This window comes from Ochotona curzoniae, unplaced genomic scaffold (assembly GCF_017591425.1).
Source record: "Ochotona curzoniae isolate NIBS_2020 unplaced genomic scaffold, NIBS_Ocur_1.0 scaffold_2453, whole genome shotgun sequence".
Taxonomy (NCBI): Eukaryota; Metazoa; Chordata; class Mammalia; order Lagomorpha; family Ochotonidae; genus Ochotona; species Ochotona curzoniae.
In genome coordinates this window covers 28022541-28048090 of record NW_024467094.1, presented here as the reverse complement: position 1 = coordinate 28048090, position 25550 = coordinate 28022541, and the positions used below count along the sequence as shown (strand labels likewise).

The window sequence follows — 25550 nt, the reverse complement described above, 5'->3', positions numbered from 1 at the left end:
TAGACGATCTTTCTGTCTCTCCTTCTTTCTTCAAATCTGCCTTTTTAATAAAAAAAAAAAAACCTGTAAATCTTTAAAAACATGTATTTATCTATTTTATTTATTTAAAAGTCAGGCTTAAGAAGAGTCAGAGATTTTTCTTCTGTTGGTTCATTACTCAGATGGCCGCTACAACTGGGATTAGGACACGCCAGAGCAAGGAGCTTCATCCTAGTGTCCTACAAGGGTACAGGGGCCTAAGATCTTGGACCATTCTCCACTGCTTTTCCAGGCACATTGGCAGCGAGCTAGGATGGAAGTGGAGCAGCCTGGGAATTGAACCAACTCTCATATGGGATGTTGGCTTTGCACATGGCAGCTAACATATTATGCCACGATGCCGACTCCCAAATAAAATCTTTTGAAAACTAGATCTTTTAAAAAAATTTATTACTGATGATGTTTCCATAGTTGTTCAGGGTGGGAAGGAACAAAGATCTGGGGATAATGGGTAAGACCATTGTCTAGACACTTTCTTCAAATTTCAGTTCTGAACATGAGTATATCATGAATAGCAGAGGGGACAGGGCTTCCTGGATGTTACAGAACAGAGCCTGTGACACACCTCCAGCTAGAAATTTGAACTGACTGCTTTAAGATCAAAGCAACACGAGCCCTTTTATTCCTCAAACAAGAGACTTCTCAAGGTACACTTTCCACCAGACGTTCTGTTCTCAGATTCAGCTATGTCGTGACTTGCTGGGGGCCCTGATTTAAACACACTTCCCAAGGGTTGGAAGGCTCTCATTCCCTTTCCTTGTCAAGGATCAGGTGGGTCTTGGGAACACTGCTGTGCTCCTTAGTTACATGGAAGGGGCCAAGGGATGAAGAGGGCAGTTAAAAAATGAGGAATCCCTTTTCTAGTGAGGAAGGTAAAAAAAGAGAATAAAGGAAAGAAAAGGAAATCGTAAGGCTGCAGCGGTTGGCGTTGTGGCACAGCAAGTGAAACGGCTGCTTGCGATACGAACATCCCATCATATCAGAGTGACAGTTTGAGCCACGGCTGCTCTGCTCCGGATGCAGAGCTAGGATACTGTACCTGGAGAGACATCTGAACATGATCAAAGTACCTCGGCCCTGCTGCCCCTATAGAGACCTGGGTGGAGATCCTGACTCCTGGCTTCAGCCTGGCCCAAATCTGGTTGTTGCATCCATTTAGAGAGTGAACCAATAGATGGAAGATTCTCTCTCTGTCATTTAGATACTCTGCCTTTCAAATAAATGAATCTTAAAATAAAGAAAAAACAACATTGCAGATAATTTTCAAATAATCATCTGCTTTCTGAATAAACTGTGATTTATTCTTTTTTTTAAGTTATTTATTTTTATTGGAAAGGCAGATATACAGAGAGAAGAGACAGAGAGGAAGATCTTTCATCTGATGGTTCACTCCAAGCGGCTGCAACGGCTGGAGCTGAGCTGATCTAGAGCCAGGAGCCAGGAGCTCTTTTGGATCTCCCACGTGGGTGCAGGGTTCCAAAGCTTTGGGCCGTCCTCGACTGCTTTCCCAGGCCACAGGCAGGGAGCTGGATAGGAAGTAGGGTCACCGGAAGTAGAACCGGCACCCTCATGGGATCCTGGGGTGAGTTCAAGGTGAAGGCTTAAACCACTACACTATTGCACTGGACCCCACCAAAATTTATTCTTAACTCTACTCAGCCCATCTTCTCCCTGTTTCAAACTGCCAGACATCAACATATGCTTAAATAACTAAAAAATTTAATATCAGCTCAAATCACACAAGAGATCCACAAACTTTGACAGACTTTGAGGGTGCCTTTTTTGTTGTTATTTGTTTTCTTTTGCCTTCCCTCAGTGATTTCAAAAACCAAAAGAAAAAAAAATATATTATTCTTCTGAATTGCACAATTATCACTATTCATGCCAATTGACATTAATTCAGAATTGGCTATATTCAACTCCCAAAGTAAAATCTCTAATAAGAAATATCTTCAGTAGATGCCAAAATTTGTGTCTTAGGGAACAGAATATTTCATCATGCTGAAGTATTATTCCAAAATCACTAACGAGGAGACTACTATCCTTTCTGAGAGGGGGAAATCTGATGGCCACCATGTGACCAAATGCAGTATGGCTAGTAAAGGACAATCTAGCAGTACACTCCTCCTAAAGCAATATATTATGAAGTATATATCTTTTTTTTTTAAGATTTATTGGACAGTCAGATATATAGAGAGGAAGAGAGACAGAGAAGATCTTCCATCCATTGATTCACTCTCCAAGTGGCCATAACGGCCTTTGCTAAGCAGATCCAAAGACAGGAACCTATTCTGGCTCTCCCTCGCAGGTGCAGGGTCCCAAGGCTTTGGGCCGTCCTCGACTGCTTTCCCAGGCCACAGGCAGGGAGCTAGATGGGAAGCAGACTGCTGGGATTAGAACTGGTGCCCATATAGGATCCTGGCATGTGCAAAGCAAGGACTTTAGCCTTTAGGCTACTGTGCTGGGCCCTGAAGTACATATCTTTATCCATGAAATGTTGTTATCAGAACAGTTTTAACTGAATCTCATCATGCCCCATTTATAGTGGGGGAAAAAAAAGAATAAAAGAACAAGTAAAATGCCATCATAAGGAAGCAGAAAAATCCAATGTGTGAGATAGCAATAATATTCCCGAAGTCTACTTTGCAAAACCTCAGTCATGAACAACAAAAAGGGGTCAACATGCTAGCATAGCACATTAATTCTTCACCTGAAAGGCCAGCATCCCACATGGGCACTAGTTCAAGTCCCAGCTGCTCCACCTCCAATCCACCTCCCTTGTGATGGCCTGGGAAAGCAGTAGAAGATGGTTCAAGCCCTTGAGCCTCTGCATCTGCATGGAGACCTGGAAGAAACTCCTGGCTTCACATCAGATCAGATCAGCTCTGGCCATTGCAGCCATCTGGGGAGTAAACCAGAGGATGGAAGGCCTCTCTCTCTCTCTCTCTCTCTTTTTCTTCCTTTCTGTAACTCTAACTTTCTAGTAAAATACAAATAATAAAATAATTATTAAAAAAAGACATTGCTGGGGATGGGCATTTGACACAGTATTTAAGATGCCAATCAGGATACCTGTACCCCACATTTGAGTGCCTAGGTGGAAGCCCCAGCTCTGTTTCTGATCTCAGCCTCCTGCTGCTACACACCTCAGTAGGCAGCAGGTGATGGCTCAAGCGTTTGAGTCCCTGCCATGCATGAAGGAGACCCAGATGGAGCGTCTGACTCTTAGCTTCAACTGGCCCAGCCAAGCTACCATGGGCATTTGGGGAGTGAACCAGCCTATGAAGACCTCTGTCTTTGTCTCTATCTCTGCCTTTCAAATAAAATAAAAATTAGACATGCAAAAATAAATAAAATCTATAACAGAATGATTGAATGAAAATCTGGACTGAGTCTTAGATCTAAAACAAAGGTAAAGACTGAAAATGGACTAGATTTTCGATCATGGGAAATTATAGCTAGTGTCCTCAGGCCTAACAATGTAGAAGAGGCCTGAAGTCTCAAGAGTGCCACTGGTGTAAATTGTCATGATCCTCTGCAACTTATTTTCAAGTAGTTCACTCAAAAAAAGCATCTAAGTGTGAACATATATAGGTCTAAATAGACACATTAGAAAGAAAAAAGATGGTCGGTGTAGAAAGTTACTAATGAGTTTAGATTAAACATAAACAGGTACGCATTGTATTTACAACCTTTTTGTAGGTTTGTTCATTTTCCAAAGTAAAGCTCCCAGGAAGGAAAAAAAAACTGACTTAATGTGGGAATTCAATTTGTACCTCAGCAAGACCTCACATCTTTAGCATTGCAATCATGGCAGGCTGTAGCCAATTTCAACTGGGTCATTGTTCTAGACTTCTGACTCAGGGAAAAAGAAGGTGGGCAATAAGAAATGAAAGTGAATGAGGTAGGCCCAGCAGGGTGGCCTAGCAGCTGAAGTCCTCGCCTTGAACCCGCCCGGGATCCCATTTGGGCGCCAGTTCTAATTCCGGTGGCCCCGCTTCGCATCCAGCTCCCTGCTTGTGGCCTGGGAAAGCAGTCGAGGATGGGCCAAAGTGCTGGAACCCTGCACCCATGTGGGATACCCAGAAGCAGTTCCTGGATCCTGGCTTCGGATCGGCATAGCATTGGCCGTTGCACTCACTTGGGGAGTGAATCATCGAACGGAAGATCTTCATGTCCCTCCTCCTCTCAGTATATCTGACTTTTCGATTAATAAATAAGTCTTAAAAAAAAAGTGAATGAGGTAAGGAATGGATACTCTTAAGATTTAAGTCAATGCTAGGCAGAATAAAAATGCTAAGTAAAAGGCTGACATGATGGCTCATTGGCTAATCCTCCCCTTGCAGGTGCCAGGATCCTACATGAATACTAGTTCATGTCCTGGCTGCTCCACGTCCCATCTAACTCCCTGTTTATGGCCTCAGAAAGCAGCACAAGATGGCCCAATGCCTTGGGATCCTGCACTTGCATGGAAGACTCAGAATCTTTCTGTCTTTCTCTCTATAAATTTACCTTTCCAATAAAAATAAATCTTTTTTTTTTTAAAGATATTTAGTGAAGGGCCCAGTGTGGTAGCCAGGTGACTAAAGTCCTCGCCTTGCATGCACTGGGATCCATATGGGCACTGGTTCGTTTCCTGGTGGCCCCGCTTCACATCCAACTCCCTGCTTGTGGCCTGGGAAAGCAGTTGAGGACAGCCCAAAGCCTTGGGATGCTACACCCACATGGGAGACCCAGAAGAGGTTCCTTGCTTCGGATTGGTGTAGCTCCGGCCATTGCAGCCAACTGGAGAGTGAATTCAACAGATGGAAGATCTTCCCTTCTGTGTCTCCTCTTCTCTGATTATCTCTCTTTCCAATAATAATAAATAAAGCTTAAAAAAGAAAGAAAGAAAGAGCAATCTTGATGCAGTTTCTCGGTCCTGAGAACCATTGCAGCCACCTGGGGAGTGAACCAACGGGCAAGGCCCTACAAGGCCAGTATTTCATGTGAGCACCAGTTCTAGTCCAGAATGCTCCACTGCTGATCTAGCTTCCTGCTAAGTGCCTGAAATGGCAGCAGAAAATGGCCCAGGTACTTGTGCCCCCTGCTGCCTATGAGGGAGATGAGAACAAAGTTCCATTCTCCTGGCTTCTGCCTTGTCCAGCCCCTGCAATTGTGGTCATTTGGGGAGTTGACAAGTAGATGGAAGTTCTTTGTCTCCACCTCTTCATAACTCTTTCAAATAAGATTTGACTCTAGGGTGTCTCTCTCTCCCTCCTCTATCGAGAGGCACCCCACCTCCTGGCTTCCTTTCCAGAGGTGCTTCCCCTTCTTTCCCTTCCCTGCTCCCCTGGTCCCTTTGCAAATAAACTTTTCTGTTTGCAAAAAAAAAAAAAGATTTGACTCTAACTTTAATTATATCCCACCAAGTGTCTCCCCTAGCCATCTACTTATCATGTTGAATATTGCTCTTTAAATGAATGTAGAAAACAGTAAGATTCCAGAGAAGGGATAAAAATGGCTGCAGAGGTGATAGCTGGATGCCAGGGACAAGTGAAATGAATCATAATTTTTCAATAGTCTTCTGTATGGGTGCAAAAACCAAGGGTAGTAAGGAGGTTCTAAATAGAATAGGGGTGCCTAAGAGGTGTTGTTCAGCTGAGCAATGCAGCTGCCATGGCACACCTCTGGGTATCTCTGGGTACCTGGGTTTGAAGATTTATCCTGGCTCATGACTCCAGTTTTTCGCCAATGCAGCAATGATGACTTAAGTGCTCAGGCTCCTGCCACCCACATGGAAGAGCAGCACTGAGTTTTCAGCTCCCAGCTTTGGTCCAGCAAAGCAGCTGAAGATATTGTAGAGATACTTGGGGAGTGGACCAGAGTGTGTGACTGGTAGCTCTCTAGAAAAACAAAAACAAACAAACAAACAAAAAAGGTGTAGGAGAATCTAGCTAGGTGAAAGGGGCAAGTTGCTGATTAGAATTGAATGGAGAAGTCTGTCGAGTCTGCCCTGCCCAGGGTGGTCTCCATATTCACCTCCTGAAGGCAGGAGGTTGCCTATGCCTCCTTTAGTTCTAGAATTCCTCAACCACTAAAGGATAAACAAGAGAAGGCTACTGACCAATTTAGCTAAATTATCTGGGGCAAGATAAGTTAGGGAGGAGAAAAAAAAAATAGGCACAAAGTCACAGGATGACCTGCCTCGGCGAGGCTCTCTTACAACAGCTGTGCTGTGGTCTCCCAGATGATCGCTCCCCTTTCCTCCCCCAAGCAGGAGAATATAAATAGTGCTCAATTTACCTGTGGCTAGCCACAGGCAGAAGGTGTTATCACATGACCCCACCAGCCAGCAGGCAGTGAGTGTAGAGTAGGCCTCAGAGCCCAGAGGGCAGGTCTGCTCATTGCTACACCTCACTGGACTCTGCCATTATCTGCTTCTCCTCTTAACCCTCACTGAGTCAGGGTGCTCCAGGCAAGAGGCTGGGAGGAGAGGGCCCTTGTAAGTCACCTGACTCCCTTAGCTTCCTCAGGTATGGAATCTGCTCCCCTTCAGGATCTGCCATCCTCAGTCTTGCCTTCTTGTCCCAGTTGTAGGAATCCTTCTCTGTGGGCACCTTTGTCTCCTCACTCAGGCCCTGTTCTGTCCAGGCCGCAAAAACCACCCCATCCAGGTGCTGCCTCACCAGGCCCTAAAATTCTGGTACTGATCTCCCATCACTGGCAAATACCCCACACTGCATCCCGACTATGGAAAAACACCAAAGCGTACTGGGCCACATTCCAGAGCGGCCCCTGCTCCAAAGCCCTGGTCTTGCTTGTTGTTCAGAAATCTTTAGGGAGGCTAACTGGATGTGCTGGGTCTACCAGGAAAATAGTCCATAAAGCAAAATGAGACAGCCCCTCCAGAAGCAGCTTAGAAGGCCCAGCGCAGCAGCCTAGTAAACCAAAGTCCTCACCTTACACACTCCGGGATCCCATATGGGCACTGGTTCTAATCTCAGCTGCCCTGCTTTCCATCCAGTTCCTTGCTTGTGGCCTGGGAAAGCAGCTGAGTACGGCCCAAAGTGCTGGGACCTTGCACCCATGTGGGAGACCAGGAAGAGGCTCTGGGCTCCTGGCTTTGGATTAGCTCAGCTCCAGCCGTTGTGGCTGCTTGGGGAACGAATCATTGGATGGAGGATCTTCCTCTCTGTCTCTCCTCCTCTCTGTATATTTGACTTTCTAATAAAAATAAAATCTTAAAAAAAAAAAAAAGCAGCAGCTTGCAAGGCCTCGCCCTGGGACGATGGCTCCTTCCTTCAACAAAGGCCTGAGACCACCAAGGCTTTGCCAATGGGAGGCTATCCTCACCCACGTGTTTTCAGATAGAGGAGAGCCTGGCCACACACAGTGCTGGAAGGCTTTGTCTGTCTCTCCCCTGAAATCAGGAGCTGCTTAAAAAAAAGGTTTATCCTCTAGGAGCAAATGGAGACTGTGTCCTGGGAAAACAGTCCAGAATGTTATTTACCAATGTGTACTACAAAATATACTGGAGGTAGGGGCTGGTGTGGTGGCATAGCAAGCCAATCCTCCACCCGTGGGTACTGGTTCGTGTCCTAGCTGCTCCAATTCTGATCCAGTAAGGGCTTTGATCTGTGGCCTGGGAAAGCAACAGCAGATGGTCTTAGGCCTTGGACCCCTGCACCTGCACCTGCATGGGGAACAGGGAAGAAGCTCCTGGGTCTCAGTTTCAGCTCAGCTCAGCTATGGCTGTTGCATCCATTGGGGAATGAACCAGCAAATGGAAACCCTCTCTGTCTGTCCTCTCTTGGTAAAAATCTGTCTTCAAATAAAAAGTAAATCTTTAAAGAACTTGAGGTAAATGCTAAGTGTCATCCTCCCACCCCCACCCGTGCAGGCAGACAGAGCAGTACCCACGCCACCACCCTTCAGATAACCCACAGGTGCTAAGGGCAGCTTTGTTTCTAGAGCCTCTGGCACAAAAACCCCAATTCTGGTTGACACCTCTCTTCACTTACCTTGGATTAGGACTGAGCCGGAATAGTGAAGGACAGAGAAAGACTACGCACAGAAGATATCAGAGAATGCTAGGGACAGTCGACATCACTTTGTTTTGTTTGAAAGGCAGAGAGACAGAGATCTCCCATCTTTTAGTTCACTCCCCAGGTACCCACAATAACTGGAGATGGACTGGACCAAAGCCAGGAGCCAAGAACTTGAGGTGAATTCCTACATGAGTGGCAAAGCTACCTGAGTATTCCCTGCTTCGTCCCGGGGTGTGCACTGGCAGGTAGCAGAAATCTGAGGTTGAGCTGGGACTCAAACCCCGGCCCTCTGATGTGGGATGTTGGCATCTCCAGCAGTGCCTTCACTGTTGCCTAAACACCAACTCCTACAGAATGTGGTAACTGCCTTAGCATACACCAGCTCAACCAACAAACTGGGCTAATAACATAGCGATACCTATGGGTCGATTTCCTGTGACTGGTTGGGACATAGGGGGAAAAAATCCTTCCAATGCCAATTGAGCTTCAGTTGGGATTAATGAAGTCTAGGCTTACTGCAAGTAGGTATTTCTGATAAAAGAAAAAAGACTGTCAGAAAGCAGGCCTGGAGTGGTAGCCTCAAGGCTAAAGTCCTCGCCTAGTATGCGCTGGGATCCCATAGGCGCACCAGTTTGTGTCCCGGCTGCTCTACTTCCCATCCAGCTCCCTGTTTGTGGCCTGGGAAAGCAGCTGAGGACGGCCCAAAGCCTTGGGACCTTGCACCCACATGAGAGACTCAGAAGAAGCTCCTGGCCCGTGGATTCAGATCAGCTCAGTCCCAGGCATTGAGCTGTTGCAGCCATTTGGGGAGTGAACCAGTAGATGGAAGATCATTCTCTCTGTAAATCTGCCTTTCTGATACAAAAAAAAAAAAAAATCTTTAAGAAATTATCAGAAAGTTGTCTTACCTGCTAAGGAGTAAGACTCACCCACCCACCCCAATTCTGGCAGTCAGGGGGTACCTTTCCAGAGGCAAAAATGACAAGAATGATTCAAAGGCCTTCCGGGACAGATGCAGGACTCGTGAGCTGGTGTGAGGGAGGAAGAGCCGAGACACAATTTGCTGAGCCTCTCCCATCTGCCCAGCAGTGACTGTCAGATCCAGCCCTCCTTGGGCCCCATGGTTAGGGAAGGTTTTCACAGACTCACAAAGCAAACGATTCCTCCATGTCTGAGGTTTTAGCTACTAAACAACCAGCAGAATGTGCCAACACCTGTCCTTGAGACCCCTGTGAATTCAAAAGCAGTGACCACCACCAATTAACAGGAACATGGCAGAAGAGAGCTGGCTGGCTCAGGCTTGGGCCGGATGTCATGCCAGGGCCAAGCCCATTCCTCTCTGCCTCCAATTTGAAGCTCCACATGGAAGAGCCTCCCAGTTGCATGAAATAAAAAGCACAGCAGCAGTGTTTCTTACAGGAGGTGGTGGATGTCTTTAGAAGATACCTGGCCATCCTGAATGTATCTGGTGCTGTAGCCACAAACTCCTGCAAATGTCTGCAGGCCTGCTGCCGGGTTAGTGTGGAGCCTGGGCTGGTCTCAGATGCATGGCAACAAGAACCCAAGCCATTCTCAGCATCTCATGCCAGCCTTGCCTGGTTCCTGTTGCCAAGACAAGCTGCAGTCTCCTGAGAGCTGGCCTACTATAGTGGTGGATACCTGGCCCCAAATCCTGCCTCTGTCCCAACGCACTATGTCAACTCAGACAAATCACTTAACTTCTGTGGCTGTCAAATGTTTTGTCTGTTGAATGGGGGAGAATAAGAGATGTTCTAAGGATGTAGAGGAAAGCTTCTATTCTAAAGAATTCCTGGTACAGTCAAATTAACCTAGCATATCTTTCTTCACTAAGCAATTTATTTGGAAATAATTTCAAATTTGTAGATGTGAGAGAAGAACAATTCCCACAACATCCTCATGGCCTAATCTCGATTTGTCTCTTAGCATTATCCCATTTGTTATCTTCCATGTGCATTATTTCTTACACACACACTCTTCCTACATTCACATGTATCAGAGGGTTCACACTAAACACACACACACACACACACACAAAGAGGTCTTCCAGAAGTTTATGTAAAATGAGTAATTATGAGACAAAACATGCATAGATTTCAAAATCTTTTTCTCCACCAAAACAAACTTATCTTTGAAATCTGTTGGGGCCAGCATTATGGCACCTGGGACACCAGCATCCCATATGGGCACTGATTCATGTCTCAGCTGCTCTGCTTCCAATCCAGCTCCCTACAAATGCCTGAGATAAACAGTGGAAGATGTTTCAGGTGTTTGAGCCCCTGCCACCCACATGGGAGACTGGGATGAAGTTCCTGACATTGTGGGTAGTGAACCAGCAGATGGAAGCTCTTTCTATCTTTCCCTCTCTCTTCTAAGCTCTTTCTAAATAAAACATTTAAAAATCAATCTTAAAAAAAAAAAACAAAAGGGGCCTGGCATGATGACTCAGTGGCTAAATCCTTGCCTTGCCCATGCTGGGATTCCAAATGAGCACCGGTTCATCTCCCAGCTGCTCCACTTCCCATCTTGTTTCCTTTTTGTGGCCTGAAAAAGCTGCAGAGGATGGCGCAAAGCCTTAGGACCCTGTGCCCACATGGGAGGTCCAGAGGAAGCTGCTGGCTCCAGATCAGCTCAGCTCCAGCCATAGTGGCCACTTGAGAAATGAACCAGCAGATGGAAGATCTTTCTCTCTGTCTTTCCTTCTCTGTAAATCTGACTTTCCGAGGGAAATAAATCTTAAAAACAAACAACAACAAAAACAAATGCTTTATCATAACTTTCTCAAGTGGTCTGTACTATACTTCCCTGAGTTTTGTGATGATTTCTGTTTGACAAGAATGAGAAACTATCAGAAGGTGGGAGGCTGAAGACCAGGAGAAAGCAAAGAAGCTGCAACTCAATGATGTCTCCATAGCTCTACGCCCTACTCCCTGCCCACGATGCAAGCGGCAAGCACTTAAATGTTCTACTTTAGAGATGAACTATTACATGGACAGGGACCAGAAAAAAGTACTTGTTACATAAGAATGCTGGCTACTTTTTTTAAAATAAGAAAATCCACAAAAAAAAAAAAAACAAAACAAAACAAACAACCACAAAACACTGGAAACAGCTTTATTATACAAAAGTGTTTCTGTCATGTTCATTTGTAATGGGATTGTACCTTATAAGGGGCTGGGAAGTTAACTGGGAAAGAGAGGCTTGGCTGGTAGAACATTAAGGAATTCTAGAGGAAGTCTGGTTTGTGGATAGGAGCTGTTCCTAAACTTCTGGGAAAAGTTAGATAACCTCAGAGAAGCCAACTAGGAAAGCCTCAGTAACACCAAGACCCTGGACAGAGCTTTTTCCTGGAGTAGGGCGTCCACCTTACTGGGCACATGCCTGTTCCCAGACGAGCCCTGTCATCTATCAGCAGGACTCAGCTTCCATTCATCCCCACGCTAAGGAGGGAGACATGCTCAGACAAACCATGTAGCCCACCAGAAGTGGGAGTGTGCCGCAGGGGCTTCCCCCCAATTCCAGAGGAATAAGCTGTTATTGTGGCACAATGCCACTTGTACCAATTTCCTGCCACAGGAATGCAGCACCCACGTGTATTCTCAGGGGCTTTCAGGGTTTCACAAAGTCACACATCCGTAAGGCAGCCTTTCCTGTAAGCTTCATCCCAGCAGGCCTCCCCAACATGGCCTGGAGCTTGGTAACCATGACCCCAAGAGGCAGCAACGCAGATCTGCTGCACCGGCCCTGTCTGCACTCAGCTAGCTCCTCACTTGCATGTGCAAACTGCATACTTCAAACACTGCCGCCACCTCATACATATAATGATAGAGTAACCGTCATCTAATTGTCTGCAGCAAGTGAGTGCCTGTGGTACGAATGGTTGCTCTGGGGTGCTACGGCAACACACTGACTTCTGTTTGCCACTCCTCTATTAGTCAGTTTAATACATGTATCTTTGTTCCGGAAATACAAATAGATAAACAGAAGGGAAACAAAGGCTGGAAGTATGCTGAAGGGGCTGGCCATGGGGGAGGGAACCAGTGAAGGGATAAAATTCTAAATGGGTGGAGCAGCAGGTTAAGCTGTGGCTTAGGGGGCATGCATGCCACATCAGAGCTCCTGGTTGGAGTCCTGGCTGCTCTTCCAATCTAGCTTCCTGTTAACATGCCATGAAAGGTAGCAAATGATGGTCAACGACGTGGGTTACTGCTACCCACACAGGAGACCCATACAGAGTTCCTGGCTTCTGTTTTCAGCCTGGCCCGATCTGGCTACTGTGAGCATGTGAGTAGGGAACCAGCAGGTGGAAGATTAGTCTGTGCAGGCCCGGCGGTGTGGCCTAGAGGCTAAAGTCCTCTCCTTGAACGTGCCGGGATCCTATATGGGCACCGGTTTGGTTCTAATCCTGGTAGCTCCACTTCCCATCCAGCTCCCTGCTTGTGGCCTGGGAAAGCAGTCGAGAACAGCCCAAAGCCTTGGGGCCCTGCACCCATGTGGGAGACCTGGAAGAAGTTCCTGGATCCTGGCTTCGAATCAGCACAGCATTGGCTGTTGCGCTCACTTGGGGAGTGAATCATCGGATGGAAGATCTTTCTCACTGTCTCTCCTCCTCTCTGTATATCTGACTTTCCAATAAAAATAAATCTTAAAAAAAAAAAGATCAGTCTGTGCATCTCTGCCTCTCTCTGTTCACTCTGCCTTTCAAATGAATAAATCAATCTTTTAAAATAAATCCAATACAGATTTTCCATCTATGTTTGAGAAGATCCCTTCGCTTTTTTTTTTTTAAAGATTTAGTTTTTAATGAAAAGTCAGATTTACAGAGAGAAGGAGAGACAGAAAGATCTTCCATCCACTGGTTCACTCCTCAAGTGGCCGCAAAGGCCAGAGCTGAGCCAATCTGAAGCTAGGAGCTCCTTCTGGGTCTCCCACTGCTTTCCCAGGCCACAAGCAGGGAGCCGGAAGGGAAGTTGAGCAGCTGGGACATGAACCAGCACCCATATAGGATCCCAGTGCATGCGAGGCGAGGACTTTAGCCTTTAGGCTACCACGCCGCCCCCTCCCATTTGCTTATTAATAAAGCAGAAGAGCTGTATTAGCCAGTGACTTTCTTCTGGGCCTCAGTCTCCAAGTGTCTGCCCAAAACAAGAAGAGTCAACTGCCCCAGGCAGACTATTCTGAGGATCAGAGGAACAACCCTTGAAAGGGCCCACTGGAAGGTTTAAACAAATGGGACACGCTGTCATATAAAGGTTATCCATAGTCCTATCTCCCCTAAAACACAGGGGGAATTCAGGGACCTGGGGTTTACAGACTGGGAGCAGCTGTTGTAACCTTGTCTCATGAACTCAGAAGTCCTCCCTCCTCCCCGCCAGGATTGTGATTCCTATGAGAAAGAGTGCAGGCGCTGCTCTTGGCACTAAGACGTGCACATTCCGCACCCCACACACACACTCCCTGCCCCAGGCAGTGTACCCAACCCTACCCACCCCCGCCCCCAGGTCTCTAAATCCAGACTTCAGTGCTGTGAAAGCCCTCTGGCAGCATGGCCTCTATGGTCCTAACACTCTCCTGTCCCACTCACACCCCACCCCCAGCCTGGATGGCCTATCTGATGGGCAGCAGTTAAAGAGACAATTCCCAAACAGGGACTGAGTGGCAGGTTTCCTGCCAGCCCACAGCTGTGGGGCAGGGAGCGCACGTGTGATCAGCCCTGGTTCTTTCTGAGCAACCAAACAGGTATGGAACACAGAAGTTTTCCAAAGCGAGGGGGGTGTGGGGTAGGAAAGAGGAGGAGGCACAAGGAGGTAATAAAAGCTGCCTCTCTGCCTGAAACCATTTCACTGTGCCCCCAGGAACACCCAGCTGAGCAGATTTCCAGAGTCATTTGACCAAGCCATCAGCCCCGTGGAGGGCAACTTTTTGTCTGGAGACACAGATGGCAGTCTAAGCATAGAAGGCTTGGGAAGTCCAACGAATTCTTCATTCTCTACTTGGTAGGGACAGGAGAGGTAGCAGAGTACCAGGTATCACCAGACAGTAGGCTCTCAATCTGATCACGCCCTCTGATGTCACCTAGGGCCAACAAACAGTTCAGAATCCTGGCTTAGAAAAGTCAGTAGCTTGGATTGATTTTTAAAGAAGCACTGATATGTCTGAAAGGCAGAGTGACACACATAACAGAGAAAGAAATTTTCCCATCCCCTACTGGTTCACTTCCCAGATGGGGCTTTGTCTCCCACTTAGACTATCATCCACTGTCTTCCCAAGTACATTAGTGGGTGGTCAGATTGGGAATGGAGGAGCCCAGGACTTAAACTAGCACTGCTACATGGAACACCAGTGATATATCACAAGCAGTAGGTGAACCCAAGGAGCCACAGCAACGACCTCTGATACAGATTCTCCTGCTCTTCCTTGCTCCAAAGCACAGCGCAGTGATGAAGGTGGTACAAATCCATCTGGATGATTTCTTGCATTCATTGAAATCTCCTTGACTTCTCACCTCATCTACTCCCAAGCATAAATCCAAACACATAGTTGTGGCAAGCTGGGTTAAAGCACTTCTTGTGATGCCAGCACCCCATATCACAGTGCCAGTTCAAGTCCCACCTGCTCTGCTTGTAATCTAGCTTCCTGTTGTCTCTAGGAAGACAATGGATGACAGCCCAAAGTACTTGGAGCTCTGTCACCCACAGAGAAGTTTCTAGATCCTGGTTTCCATCTGATCCAGCCCTACCTATTACAGCCATTTGGAGTAAACTAGCAGATTTTGGGTAGAAGGTCTCTCGCTCTCTCTCTTCCCTTTACTCCTTCTTTTCTTCTCTCCTCCCCCTACCATTCTCCCTTTCAAATAAATTAATTAAAAAAAAAAAAGCTAGGTAGTCTGGCTTTTTAACAAAGTCATAACAAAATCCTACACATTGGCTGTTTCCATGGATCAAGCTGGTAGCTGTCCAAGTTCACCCTTGGGGCTTTCAGTGTATTGGGAAGAGAACCTACAGACCTAGCACTGACATCCATGGAAATGCCACGTCTTTGCCACCAGCTGGGCTTCAAGCCCAATGGCCAGGATGAATAGCAGACCAGCAATTTAAAGAGAGAACAGGAACATTTCGGGGGCTTTCCTTTGTAAGTTGCCGAAGCAGTCCAGAGTGGGGACAATGTGTGGGGACCAGAAGTGAGAAAGAGTATTACTAGTGAGCCTAGGGGAGGCGTGGTTCCCTCTCCCCACCCCACTGCCTCTCCAGCAACTCAATCCAACAAGTATTTATTGAGCATGACACTCCCCATCTGCCTTGGCCCTCCCTCTGCAAAAACACTCAAATCTGTTCAAGCTGCAGGGTGAGTTCCATTGCACTTGAACTTGAAACATGAGGTGCCTACCTCTTAAAAGGGCAGGCACACAATTTCCATGGTAGGGCAAAAGGAACTCAAGAGGTTTGGAAAAATGAAGGGACACAGTGGAGCAGACAAGGCTACAACATCAGTTTTGAAAGGGAAGGGAAAAAGCAAAACTTAATTTAATCTGAGGGAGAATGACGTACTGGCAAAAATTTTTATAAAGCCTACTGCAAACATCCCAGTAGTTCTCTAATTAACTACACCAAACACTGAATATCCCTGCATGCTATGCCTCCTCCACCTCGAGTTGATATTTTACTCATGTGTAGATATGGGCCACCTGCTTTTTGAATTACATATTTAGTCCACTCCTTTGGTCCACAAGGAGGTAACAGCCTCATGCTCCCCTGTGTCTTCATTTAGGAAAAGATGATAAAGGATTCAAATGACAATGGTGGAGGTAGACTTGGTTGCCCACTATCAGCCGTTCCCCTCCTGAGAAAGTCAACCACTGCCCACAGGGAAGGGAGATTAGAGTCAAAGAGAACAGGTACCCTGGACTTAGAACTCTGTCCTGCCAAATACAATCCATTCTCTAAGAAGCTCCACTCAGACAGCCTCTGGAAGACAACTCTCCAACTTCTGACCACAGCCCAGCTGCTTCAGGGCAATCAGAGCCTTCCCAGCCACACCCCTACCCCCTCTGCAGCCTCCACCCTGTTTATGGTAGAGCTGGTAGAAGGAACTGTTCGTGTGCAGGCAGAGCGGCGTCCAGGGCACTCCATCCATGCCAGTGCCAGCTGTCTGGGGCTGGTGAGCACAGCCACAGCCCTGTGTGCCTGCATAGGGCACGGAGAACGCCTATGCGTGGCCCAGACTCCAGTTCCAGATCCCCCAGGGCTGGACTTGGGAGTTTTCCTATTATGAAATACTTTGATAGCATTCTTTTATGTTCATTAAAGCCACCCTTGATCGACTGTGTTACTCCCACACAGTTCAAATCAACTGAGGCTTACTGGGGCCTGAGGATAAGCATTTGAAGGACTCCAAAGTTGAGCATTTGGCTTGGTAGAGACCCTGAGGGGGAAAACATGGTGCCAGATAGAGTTGTCAAAACCAGGAGTTTGTGGGAAGGACCAGGAGCTGGACGACTGAGTATCAGCAGCCAACTACACCAGAACCTTCCACCAGACAGCTGTTCCCAAAAACAACGGCCCCTTCACAAACTCCACAAGGAAATGGAGCAGATAATTTATAAACTTCAAATATCATCCAAAGCTCTTCCCTCTTGGAAATCAGGATTTGTTTTGGACCTATCAGTGTGAATAGATTTGGCTCATGTTTGGTTAATTCATACCCTGCAAACCAAATAATGGAATCTTCTGTGAAGATTCAACTCAGGCAAGGAGGAGGGGCAGGAACCACATTTTCCATCCATCCTTTCTTGGCTTCTATGCCTCCCTGTTCTCTCATCTAGGGTAGGCAAGGGACAACATCCATTCTCATGAAATTTACCTGCTGGTGGGAATCCACCTACATGGAAGGAAACACAAAGTTTTCCCTCTTAAAGGGATTCCAAAATGCCCATGGAATAAAACATTAGCCTGGTTGTTGGCACTCTTGAGTCAGGATCAAACAGCAACTGATGGATGTGACAGTATCACCAAGAAATCCAAAACCAGACCTGCACCTAAAAGACAGCATGTTCTAAACTCTGAACCCTTAGCTCTATGGCATACCTGGAAGAACCTAACCTGGAGGAGGAAGCTCTGCTCCTACAAGCTTCGCTGAGATCCAGGAATAGTGTGGCCTTGCTGTTCATCACACCATTCCATGTAAACTGCATTCAGTTTATATGCAAAGTGGAGGGTCAGTGTTATTTTGGCTATGAAAGGCCACACCAATCGCTTTGGCAACACTCAAATTAGCACCATTACTATAAACGTTTTGCAATCCTGCCTTCAATTTCCTGGGGGCTGATCTATGGTCTGGAATCAGAGAGAAGAGTATCCTGGTACCAGCACGCCCCACTGTTGTTCTCACTCTGTTCAACATCTCTTAGTTCTGGGTTATGTAAGTGAGGAACTCCCCATATCACTCCAGGATAACGCCTGCTATCCAAAACACTGAAGAACGCACAGAACCATGCTCCTTTGGGTTCCTGAGAGATGGGTAGGCAGGCAACACAGCCCCCAAAGTCAAGCATTTTCTCACTGATGGGAACAAACATGTGTTTTACTAGCCAGTGTGCCTAGTATTGGCAAAGCTGGCAAAAGCAACAATTGGTGGTACTGGACTAGCAAGTGCCTGGTGTTTTAATGTTTCCCAAATAGGCTGTTTCAATCACAGATTTAGAAGGAAAACTATGGCTCTTAAAGGATTTTAGCTGTATCCTCGTGCCTCACTCTAGCAAAATGGTCCCTTGGCATGGAGAAGACGTCTGATGTGATGTCCAGGCTGTTTCTGACACCAGGGGCCAGAAGGACTACAATTCGATGAGCCTCCTTCATGTGGTTTTACACTGATCCAAACACCCATCCACTTGGGACTAGGTTTATGTGGAGTTTGTTTTTTCTTTCGCTTTTTCTTTTGGACTAGGTTTTCAAAGCATGGCAAGCAAAGGAGTTAAATCATTGCCAATAGCATGGCTAATAACACAATGCTGCCTTATATTCATGAAATAGCCATTCTGGGGGAACCTAAACACCACCTGACACAAACCATGCTTCCTCATCCCTGCCGAGCAAGACAGCGTGTTAAGGTAACTGTGCTACTGCCGGCTCTCAATGATCTATTCAGAAAAATACAGGTAATGAGAAAAATTCAAAACAGGAGATAAGCTTAAAGTTACTTCCGTCTGATTTTAGAATGACTTGACTGACATTTTGGGTGGTTAGGTTGGGAGAGAATAGGGGGAGCAGAGAGGAGGGGGAGCAGATTTGCCTAACAGACAAGCTGTACGTAAATTCAAATGAGCTGAAGTCTACTAAACATAAATTACCTGACAAAGGTGGGGGTGGGGAGTCACAGGTGCTCATCCTCCACAGACGGAGAATGATTGGAAGCAGATGGCTCCCTGGCTTCTCCCCTTCTATACAAGGAGAGATTCGAACTTACTAGTTTCTTTTACTCTGTTGGATATTCTGAACAAGTGCACATCACAAACAGTTGAACTGATTTTTGCATAGGAATAACAGACAGGGAAAATATTTAAGACAAGGGCTGGCAAACTTCCCCATAAAGTGGCATATAGTGACTCCTTCATGCTTTGTGGGCTACATGTGCTCTACCACAACTACTCAGTTCTGCCACTGACAACGTAAAAGCAGCCACAGACAACATCTAAATAAAGGAGCGGGGACTGTGTTCCAATAAAACTATCTGCAAGGTTAAGTGCTGTGGCACAGCAAGTTAAACCACTGTTGGGGAGGCCTGAACCCATATTACAGTGCTTGTTCCAGTCCGAGCTGTTCCACTTTTCATCCAGCTTCCTGCTAATGCTTCCTGAGAGGCAGCAGAGAATAGCTTAGGTGCTTAGGATGCTACCACCCACGTGGGAAACTAAGAAGAAGTTCTGGGCTCCTGGCTTCAGCTTGGCCTAGCCCTGGCTATTGCAGCCACTTGGGAGCTGAACCAGGAAATAGAAAATCTCTTTCTATCTCCCTTTGCCCCTTTCAAGCAGATGAAAAGCAATAAGCATTTTTTCTAAATTATTTATAGGAACAGGCAGATGGCCAGGTATGACCTGCAAGTCACACCTGCTAATATCTTCTTTAACACCTTCTTTCATATCTTCTGGTGAGTCTGAGGCAGCATTTGGCAACCACAGAAGAGCTGGTCCACATGAGGAATGATTTGCAAAGCTTGATTAAACATCATCTTCACTCTTGGGACATGGAGACAGACAGACTAAACAGGATGGGTAACCCACAATAATTCACCTCCCAGTTCTGTTTGGTCCATCATCAGCAGTCCTGGATAACATGAAAGTTAGCCCCTAATTGACCTATCACGCAAAAGAGAAGTTAAGGTGGTATTGCAGTAAGAAATGGATTCTGGGTTTCACTTACCCACTGTTGGCCCTTAGCTTTTCTCCTCATTCTCTTTAGCCTTCCTTAGTCCTAGCCCAGGATCATAAATGTGAAGTTGCTGCTTTCTGAAGACATCCCTTATGGATTAATGAGCACAGAAGGTAAATCCCATTCTATGCCACCATCCTTTAGACAAGATCTAGAATATCTTGTCACGAGCACAGCAGGGTATGCAGGAGGGAGATAACTGCACAGCCCTGAGGTTACATCACTTTGAGATGGAAAACAGAAACGGTGATGAAACATAATTGTTCCTGAAACCCAGTCCCAGCTTACAAACCATTTTTTTTAAAAAAACAGTTGGGTTTCAGAGTCCTGTTTGGAAAGCTCATTTTAAAAGATGAGGGAATAAAAATGCAGGAGGAGGCCCTGAAATTCTGAAACCTGCAGTACTGGTTTCAGACCAATCTGGGTTTGCTCTTTGAAGCCTGAAAAGGCAATGGGTTCTGGCCAACAGTGCTCTCACCTTGGCTCAGGGGAGGGAGTAATAGCAATATAAGCAAAAAGCAAACACTTTTATAGCACCCTCTGCGTGCCAGGCACTGTTCTACGCACTTCCCATGGATTAACTCATTTGATTCTTGGGAAACAGAGGTTACATAAGATGGGGGAAACTGAGGCATGGGTGCTAAACAAGTTTCCCGAAACCACCCAGTTAGTAAAGAACAGAACCTACACGCAAACCCATACATCCTTTCTCTATAATGTCATTCTATTATAGGGATACGACTACAGGAAGTTTCCCTATATTACACAGACCGCCCCTTCCTCCCCAAACTGACCCATAGGAACCCAGTTCTTCAGCTTCCCAAGGTCAAAGAATGGAAATAAACCTCAATACAAGACTAGATGTGCCCTCAGACCAAAGTCCCTAATTTCTGGCCACAAACAAGTCCACAGGTACACGTTATGCTCCCATTTTTCTCTCCTGCCTTATTTAAAATCTTCAGACAAATTTACCAACCTTTAGGTCAATATCTTACTAACACCTCTGGGATATTAGCAGATGGGGAAATGATGGATCAACCCAGGCTACAAGCAAGTCCACCCTGCTGGTCCTCAATCACCTGACACGTTATGCCCAACTCCAGCTTCCCATGTTTTTATTGGTGTTAGGGGTCCCCAGTTCTACAAAAGGAAAAGGCCACGTGAAAAACCCAAGCTTCCAAATCCTATTTCCTTCTCTTCTATGGCATTCATTTGTCCATATAACAGCTTTGTAGGAGACACAAAATCACAACCATTAAAATTGGACTACTCATCAATTCCTGGCTCCTTAACAAGCAAGCAGGCATTCTGCCGGTGTCTACTACAAATATCAAAGGCTCAGGTGCTTGCTGTTCTACTAACTTCCCTGGGTTTTAAGGAAGCCCAAACAAAACCACCAAGTGTGTAGTCTTGTGGCTTGTTTTGTAGCTTATCATAAGCATGAGTCTGAGAATTGCATAGCTCTCCCCCACCAGATTCTATACATATTTGTACTTATTGGTCACCATCTTGTTCCCAGATTTGACCAAGTTTTCTGTGCTCCAAGATGTCCTGCTGACACAAACAGTGAGCTCCAGACATGTCTGGGGGCTTGCTAACTCAGAGACCTGCCTAATCTCGTTCCTATCTAGTAAGGCACTATGGCAACTATGCTTGCACAAGAGGGATATGCAGCAACTAAGCTTAGTAATCACCTAAAGCTCAAGTGACTCTGGTGGAGAGAATGTCATTGACCATTAGGATGGCAGGGACCATGGCTTTTGTACATTGGGTACAGACTTGGGGTTTGGACACGTGCAATGATCTTTACACATCTGGTGTGAATCAAACACCAGCTTCACTTTCAGCGGAGTGCCAACCTCCTCATAGAAGTAGGTTCCTTTTCCCGTTCTTAAATGTCTGCTTTAGAGAGAATCTCGAATGTGACAACAAGGTGAAGCATGCTCCTCCCTCATTTCCCCCAACACACACAACATCAAGCTGCTGTTTAGAAACCGTTTCTGTCCTGCTCACCAAGTGGGGGTATTGGCCACGGCACATTTGGTCCCAGCCCTCACCCCACTGCCACGTTGGACAAGAACAGCCTTGATGGAGGTAGGAGGAAGAGGCAGGGGGACAAACTGTCCAACTCCTATACGCACATACACTAGGGCAATAGCTGGCCGGAATGAGACAGCCATATTAAAGATCGTCAATGAGCTGGGAACGAACAACTTCTGGTGCCACAGGGAGAGGAATGCAGGGAATCGGGAGCTTAAGAGTTTGCACGGCAGGAAAAGCCGTTAAAACAACTTACTGCACCGAGATGTAAAGAAACCAGCTCCACGAGATAGTATAAAGGGCAGCGAAAGTGAAGTGACGGAGAAAGAACTCAAGCGCGGTGCAAAGATGCTGGGGCCAAACTCCAGCTGGAGAAGCAACACATGGCTCCAGCGGAGCTCGGCTCCGTGCCCCTCCCCCCTCCGTGCGGGGCGTCCAGCGCCCACCGGCGGCTGTGCGCTCCCGGACTCAGCACTCGGCACAGGGCGCCCCCACCACGCGCCACTCAACTCCTCGCTCTTACCCCTTTCAGCTTCCACTTACCCCCACGCGATACTCTGCCCACTTTTCGGTTACGCCCCCAAGCCAGCCTCCATCTCCCAGGGCCCTGCCCCCTCTTCTCCTCTGGGCTCCGACTCCCTGCACCCTCGATCCCGAGAGTGCACTCCAACGTTCACAGCTCCACGTTCTCACGCACTCCCATTTTCTCTTCTCTCGCCCCATCCACTCTGCCACTCATACTTCTTTCGGCACCCCTCCCCTCCCCCTTCCAGCACGCGTCCCCCTCCCCCAACAGCTCCTCCTCCCCCGGTACCCACTCCAGGCCCAGCTCACCTGCGCGGCCACCCACGTCCCGACGCTGGTGAGGCTGCTGCAGCTGGAAAGGGACCGTTGCCCTGAGCGGCTGCAGCCCAGCCCGGGAGGAACCGGAGGGGACTGGGGGAGAGCAACCCAGCCTGAGTCCTCCGGCCCCTCCGCGACCCGGACCCCATGCACCTCCGCCTCTGCCGCCCGCTGCGGCCCCCGCCATCGCCCACCCGGCTGCCCGCCTGCACCGGTCCCGCAGCAAGCCCCACACAGCCCCCAACCACCGCGACCGCTGCTTATCTGCTCTACGGGGCGGAGACCGGCCCCCTCAGCTCAAGAGTTCTTATTGGCCTACGGAGCCCCAGAACCCCCCTTCCAACCAATTCAAGGCTTGCTCTCCCCTTTCCAGAGGACGATTGGTCGATGTACCTAGCGATCCAAGTCAAGACCCCACCCACGCTCCACCCCTGGAGGCTGTCCTCCATCTGAGAGGCCGTTGATTGGTCCCATTGGCAGAGGGCTGGTTCACCGATGCTGCCAATGAGAAGACACAGAAAAGGGGAGCGTCACACCCAGTCCCAGGTAGTATGCAAATATGATGTCACGTGACATCAGGCTAAGTGGGGGGGCGAGGGCGGGTGTAGATTGGCATCTAACACTAGTGAAAATAAATCATTATTGGGGTGGAAGGTGCGAAGAAGTGTCAAACTTCATGCAATTTAATCCCAGGCAGCACGGAAAAGACATAACTTCAAAAAGCATTTGTTTTCTATCCTCATAGGAACTCAAAGTTAATTGCAAGCTCCAGACTATAAATTAATGCAAGGAGTCTATAAATTAATGCAAGGTTTGCATATAATTTGCATGAAATTTGTGTTATATTCGTGCACTTAGTGGCTACTTTGCATCGTGTGACACCCATATTTTTCTTTCTCCACGTTTCCAAGTTCCTACTTGGTGTTCATCCAATATTTAAAATAAAACATTAAAATTTAAAAAAAAAATCTGTTAGCTTATAACTTAAATTGGGACTCCGAAAAAGAGCAGGGAATTTCCCTTCAGAGCTGTCCATTCCAGTTCTAGCTAAGCAGTGTGGAAGGAACAAAGTTCCTCGGTGACTCCATTAGCAAATCCTGGTCTTCCCCGTTCAGTGCTCCCTGACCTATAAGTCAAAATGAACCTGGATGATCCCCAAAGAGAATGCATGCAGTTGTGAAAAATCACATGCTAGGTCCCTGTGCAAAGATGACATGCAAATTCGTGAAGTGCTCCATATTTTAAAAGAAAAGAAAGAAAAAATCACATGCCACAATACATGTGGGAAACAGAGCAGCATTTAGGACATTATTAAAAAAAAATCATTACTCTTCAAATGAAAAAAATACTACTCTTGGTATTTGTTAGCCATTTTATTCTATATATGGGAAAAGCAAAAGTCAATCAATCTGGACTGTCTGTGATAAGGGACCATCCAAATAATTGGATAATTCCCTCCAGGTTTATATTTAGCTAGGAATTCTATTTTTGCTCTTGCTACAGATTTATCTTTCTATTTCTGTTTTTGCCCAGTTTAATGCTAAAAGGGAGGTATTCCCTGAAGGAACACTGGCTAATTAGAGAGAAGGTGGTGAGCTGGGAGCAGGGCTGTGAGGCAGAAGAGGTCATCCAGGGATTAAATATTGAAAGCACAGAATACCCAAAGTAGAAATTAAAAAAAGAAATGATGGGATATTGAACCTAGCCTACATACACAGAACGGAGGCAATGGAACTCCCCAAAGAGAAGTTTTCTGGGCAATGCACAAACTTTAACAGCTTTTAAGGATTTTAATTCAAGATCTGACATTTCAACTCTGTGTGACTGCAGGAATGTGGGACTTCTTTTCTATAAGGAATGTACAAAAGTGATAAAAATAAAACCTCAGTCCTTATAAACTTAAATTCATTATGTAAATAAACCTTGTATTTATATTTTTCCTCAGTTTTATTCAATTCAAAGTTTTCATATACTTAAAAAAAATCTTCATGACAAACCGGAAGAAGAAAAACAAATTCTTCTTAGGGTGCTAATGAGGAAATTGAAGTCCCTAAAGGTGAGGTACTAGCTCAGACGTCTACCACATTTTACTGGACCACCCTGCCTCACATCTTCATTGGTAAAATCAATAATGGTGGCATCTAAGAGCCATTTATTTCCTTTCTCCATCACAGGTTCATGTTACACACTGTGCATACATGATCTCAATGAATGCTCCCGATCACATCCGTGGGACAGGTATTACCTCCTGTTCATTGAGTCTTTAGAGAGAAGTAACATATCCAAGATTAATCAGGCAAGCCGACCCCAGAACTGAGCCCCACGCCTCTATTCTTGTAAACCTTTACTAGCAGCAGAGAAGTATGACTGTTCATATCTTACATAAACCATCTCTGAAAATGCAAACTGAGATATTAAAGTTAATATCTGTCTAGTAATATATAGCTGTCACATACATCAAGTCATCGAATTCTCACAGTAGGCATTTAAGATACAAGCATGCAAATAGTATTGTCCTTGTTTGACAGGGTAAGTCCAGGAGGTCAGGGTCACCCAGTAACTTATGTGCCAGGTCATCTGACCCCAGATGCAGATACCTTCCAACCAGTTGTCAACTCCTACACCACTGACCCTGCTTGTGAGCAGCAGGGAAGCTAGTTACTTTCTTGACATCCATTGCTGCCTGACAGCTTACGCTCTTTTCAGGCCCTTCAACAGATAAATTCCCAGTCTTCCGAGATTTATGGGTTGAATGTATAGTACGTGTCAGAGGTCAGAGGTCAGAGGTGAAAGCTCCAGCATGAGGGTTCTTGAAATGCTTTGGGAGACCGGCCTCCTCCTCTCTCTGGACCCGAATCACCCCTGTTCTCTCAACCTCCCAGACTTGTTCTAAACATAAAATGACTCTTTATGGAACAGATGCATTCTTCCTGTGGAGTGCGAAGTAGTGTGGGTGGTCTCAAGGACATGAGATTTAAGCCTTTTTCCAAAGCCACAGCACCAGGAAGTAGAGAAAGGGCAGGGAAGGTGGCGCAGCTGAAGAATTGGATCTTCCAAGCCCAGAAAGTCCTGGTCTTCCCTGATAAGTTGCTGGCAGGAGCCACTGAAGTTGACCTGAGCTGGAGGAGTGAGAAGGCAGGCGTGTGGGCAACCCAGG

At 46.6% G+C, this 25550-nt stretch overlaps 1 protein-coding gene across 2 annotated transcripts in view; it reads right to left on the bottom strand.

The window, feature by feature from the left end:
* Positions 1–22614, bottom strand: part of FAM117A (family with sequence similarity 117 member A) — a 51251-nt gene extending 28637 nt beyond the window's left edge. The window contains exon 1 of one of the 2 annotated variants that reach the window (XM_041001491.1): positions 22385–22614. In XM_041001491.1, the coding sequence (XP_040857425.1) occupies positions 22385–22580 (196 nt within the window). In that variant the 5' untranslated portion in view covers positions 22581–22614. Of the gene's footprint in view, positions 1–5726; positions 5869–22384 lie in introns of those variants that run through there. The other variant, XM_041001492.1, reaches the window with a different exon arrangement.
* Positions 22615–25550: the final 2936 nt, after the last annotated feature.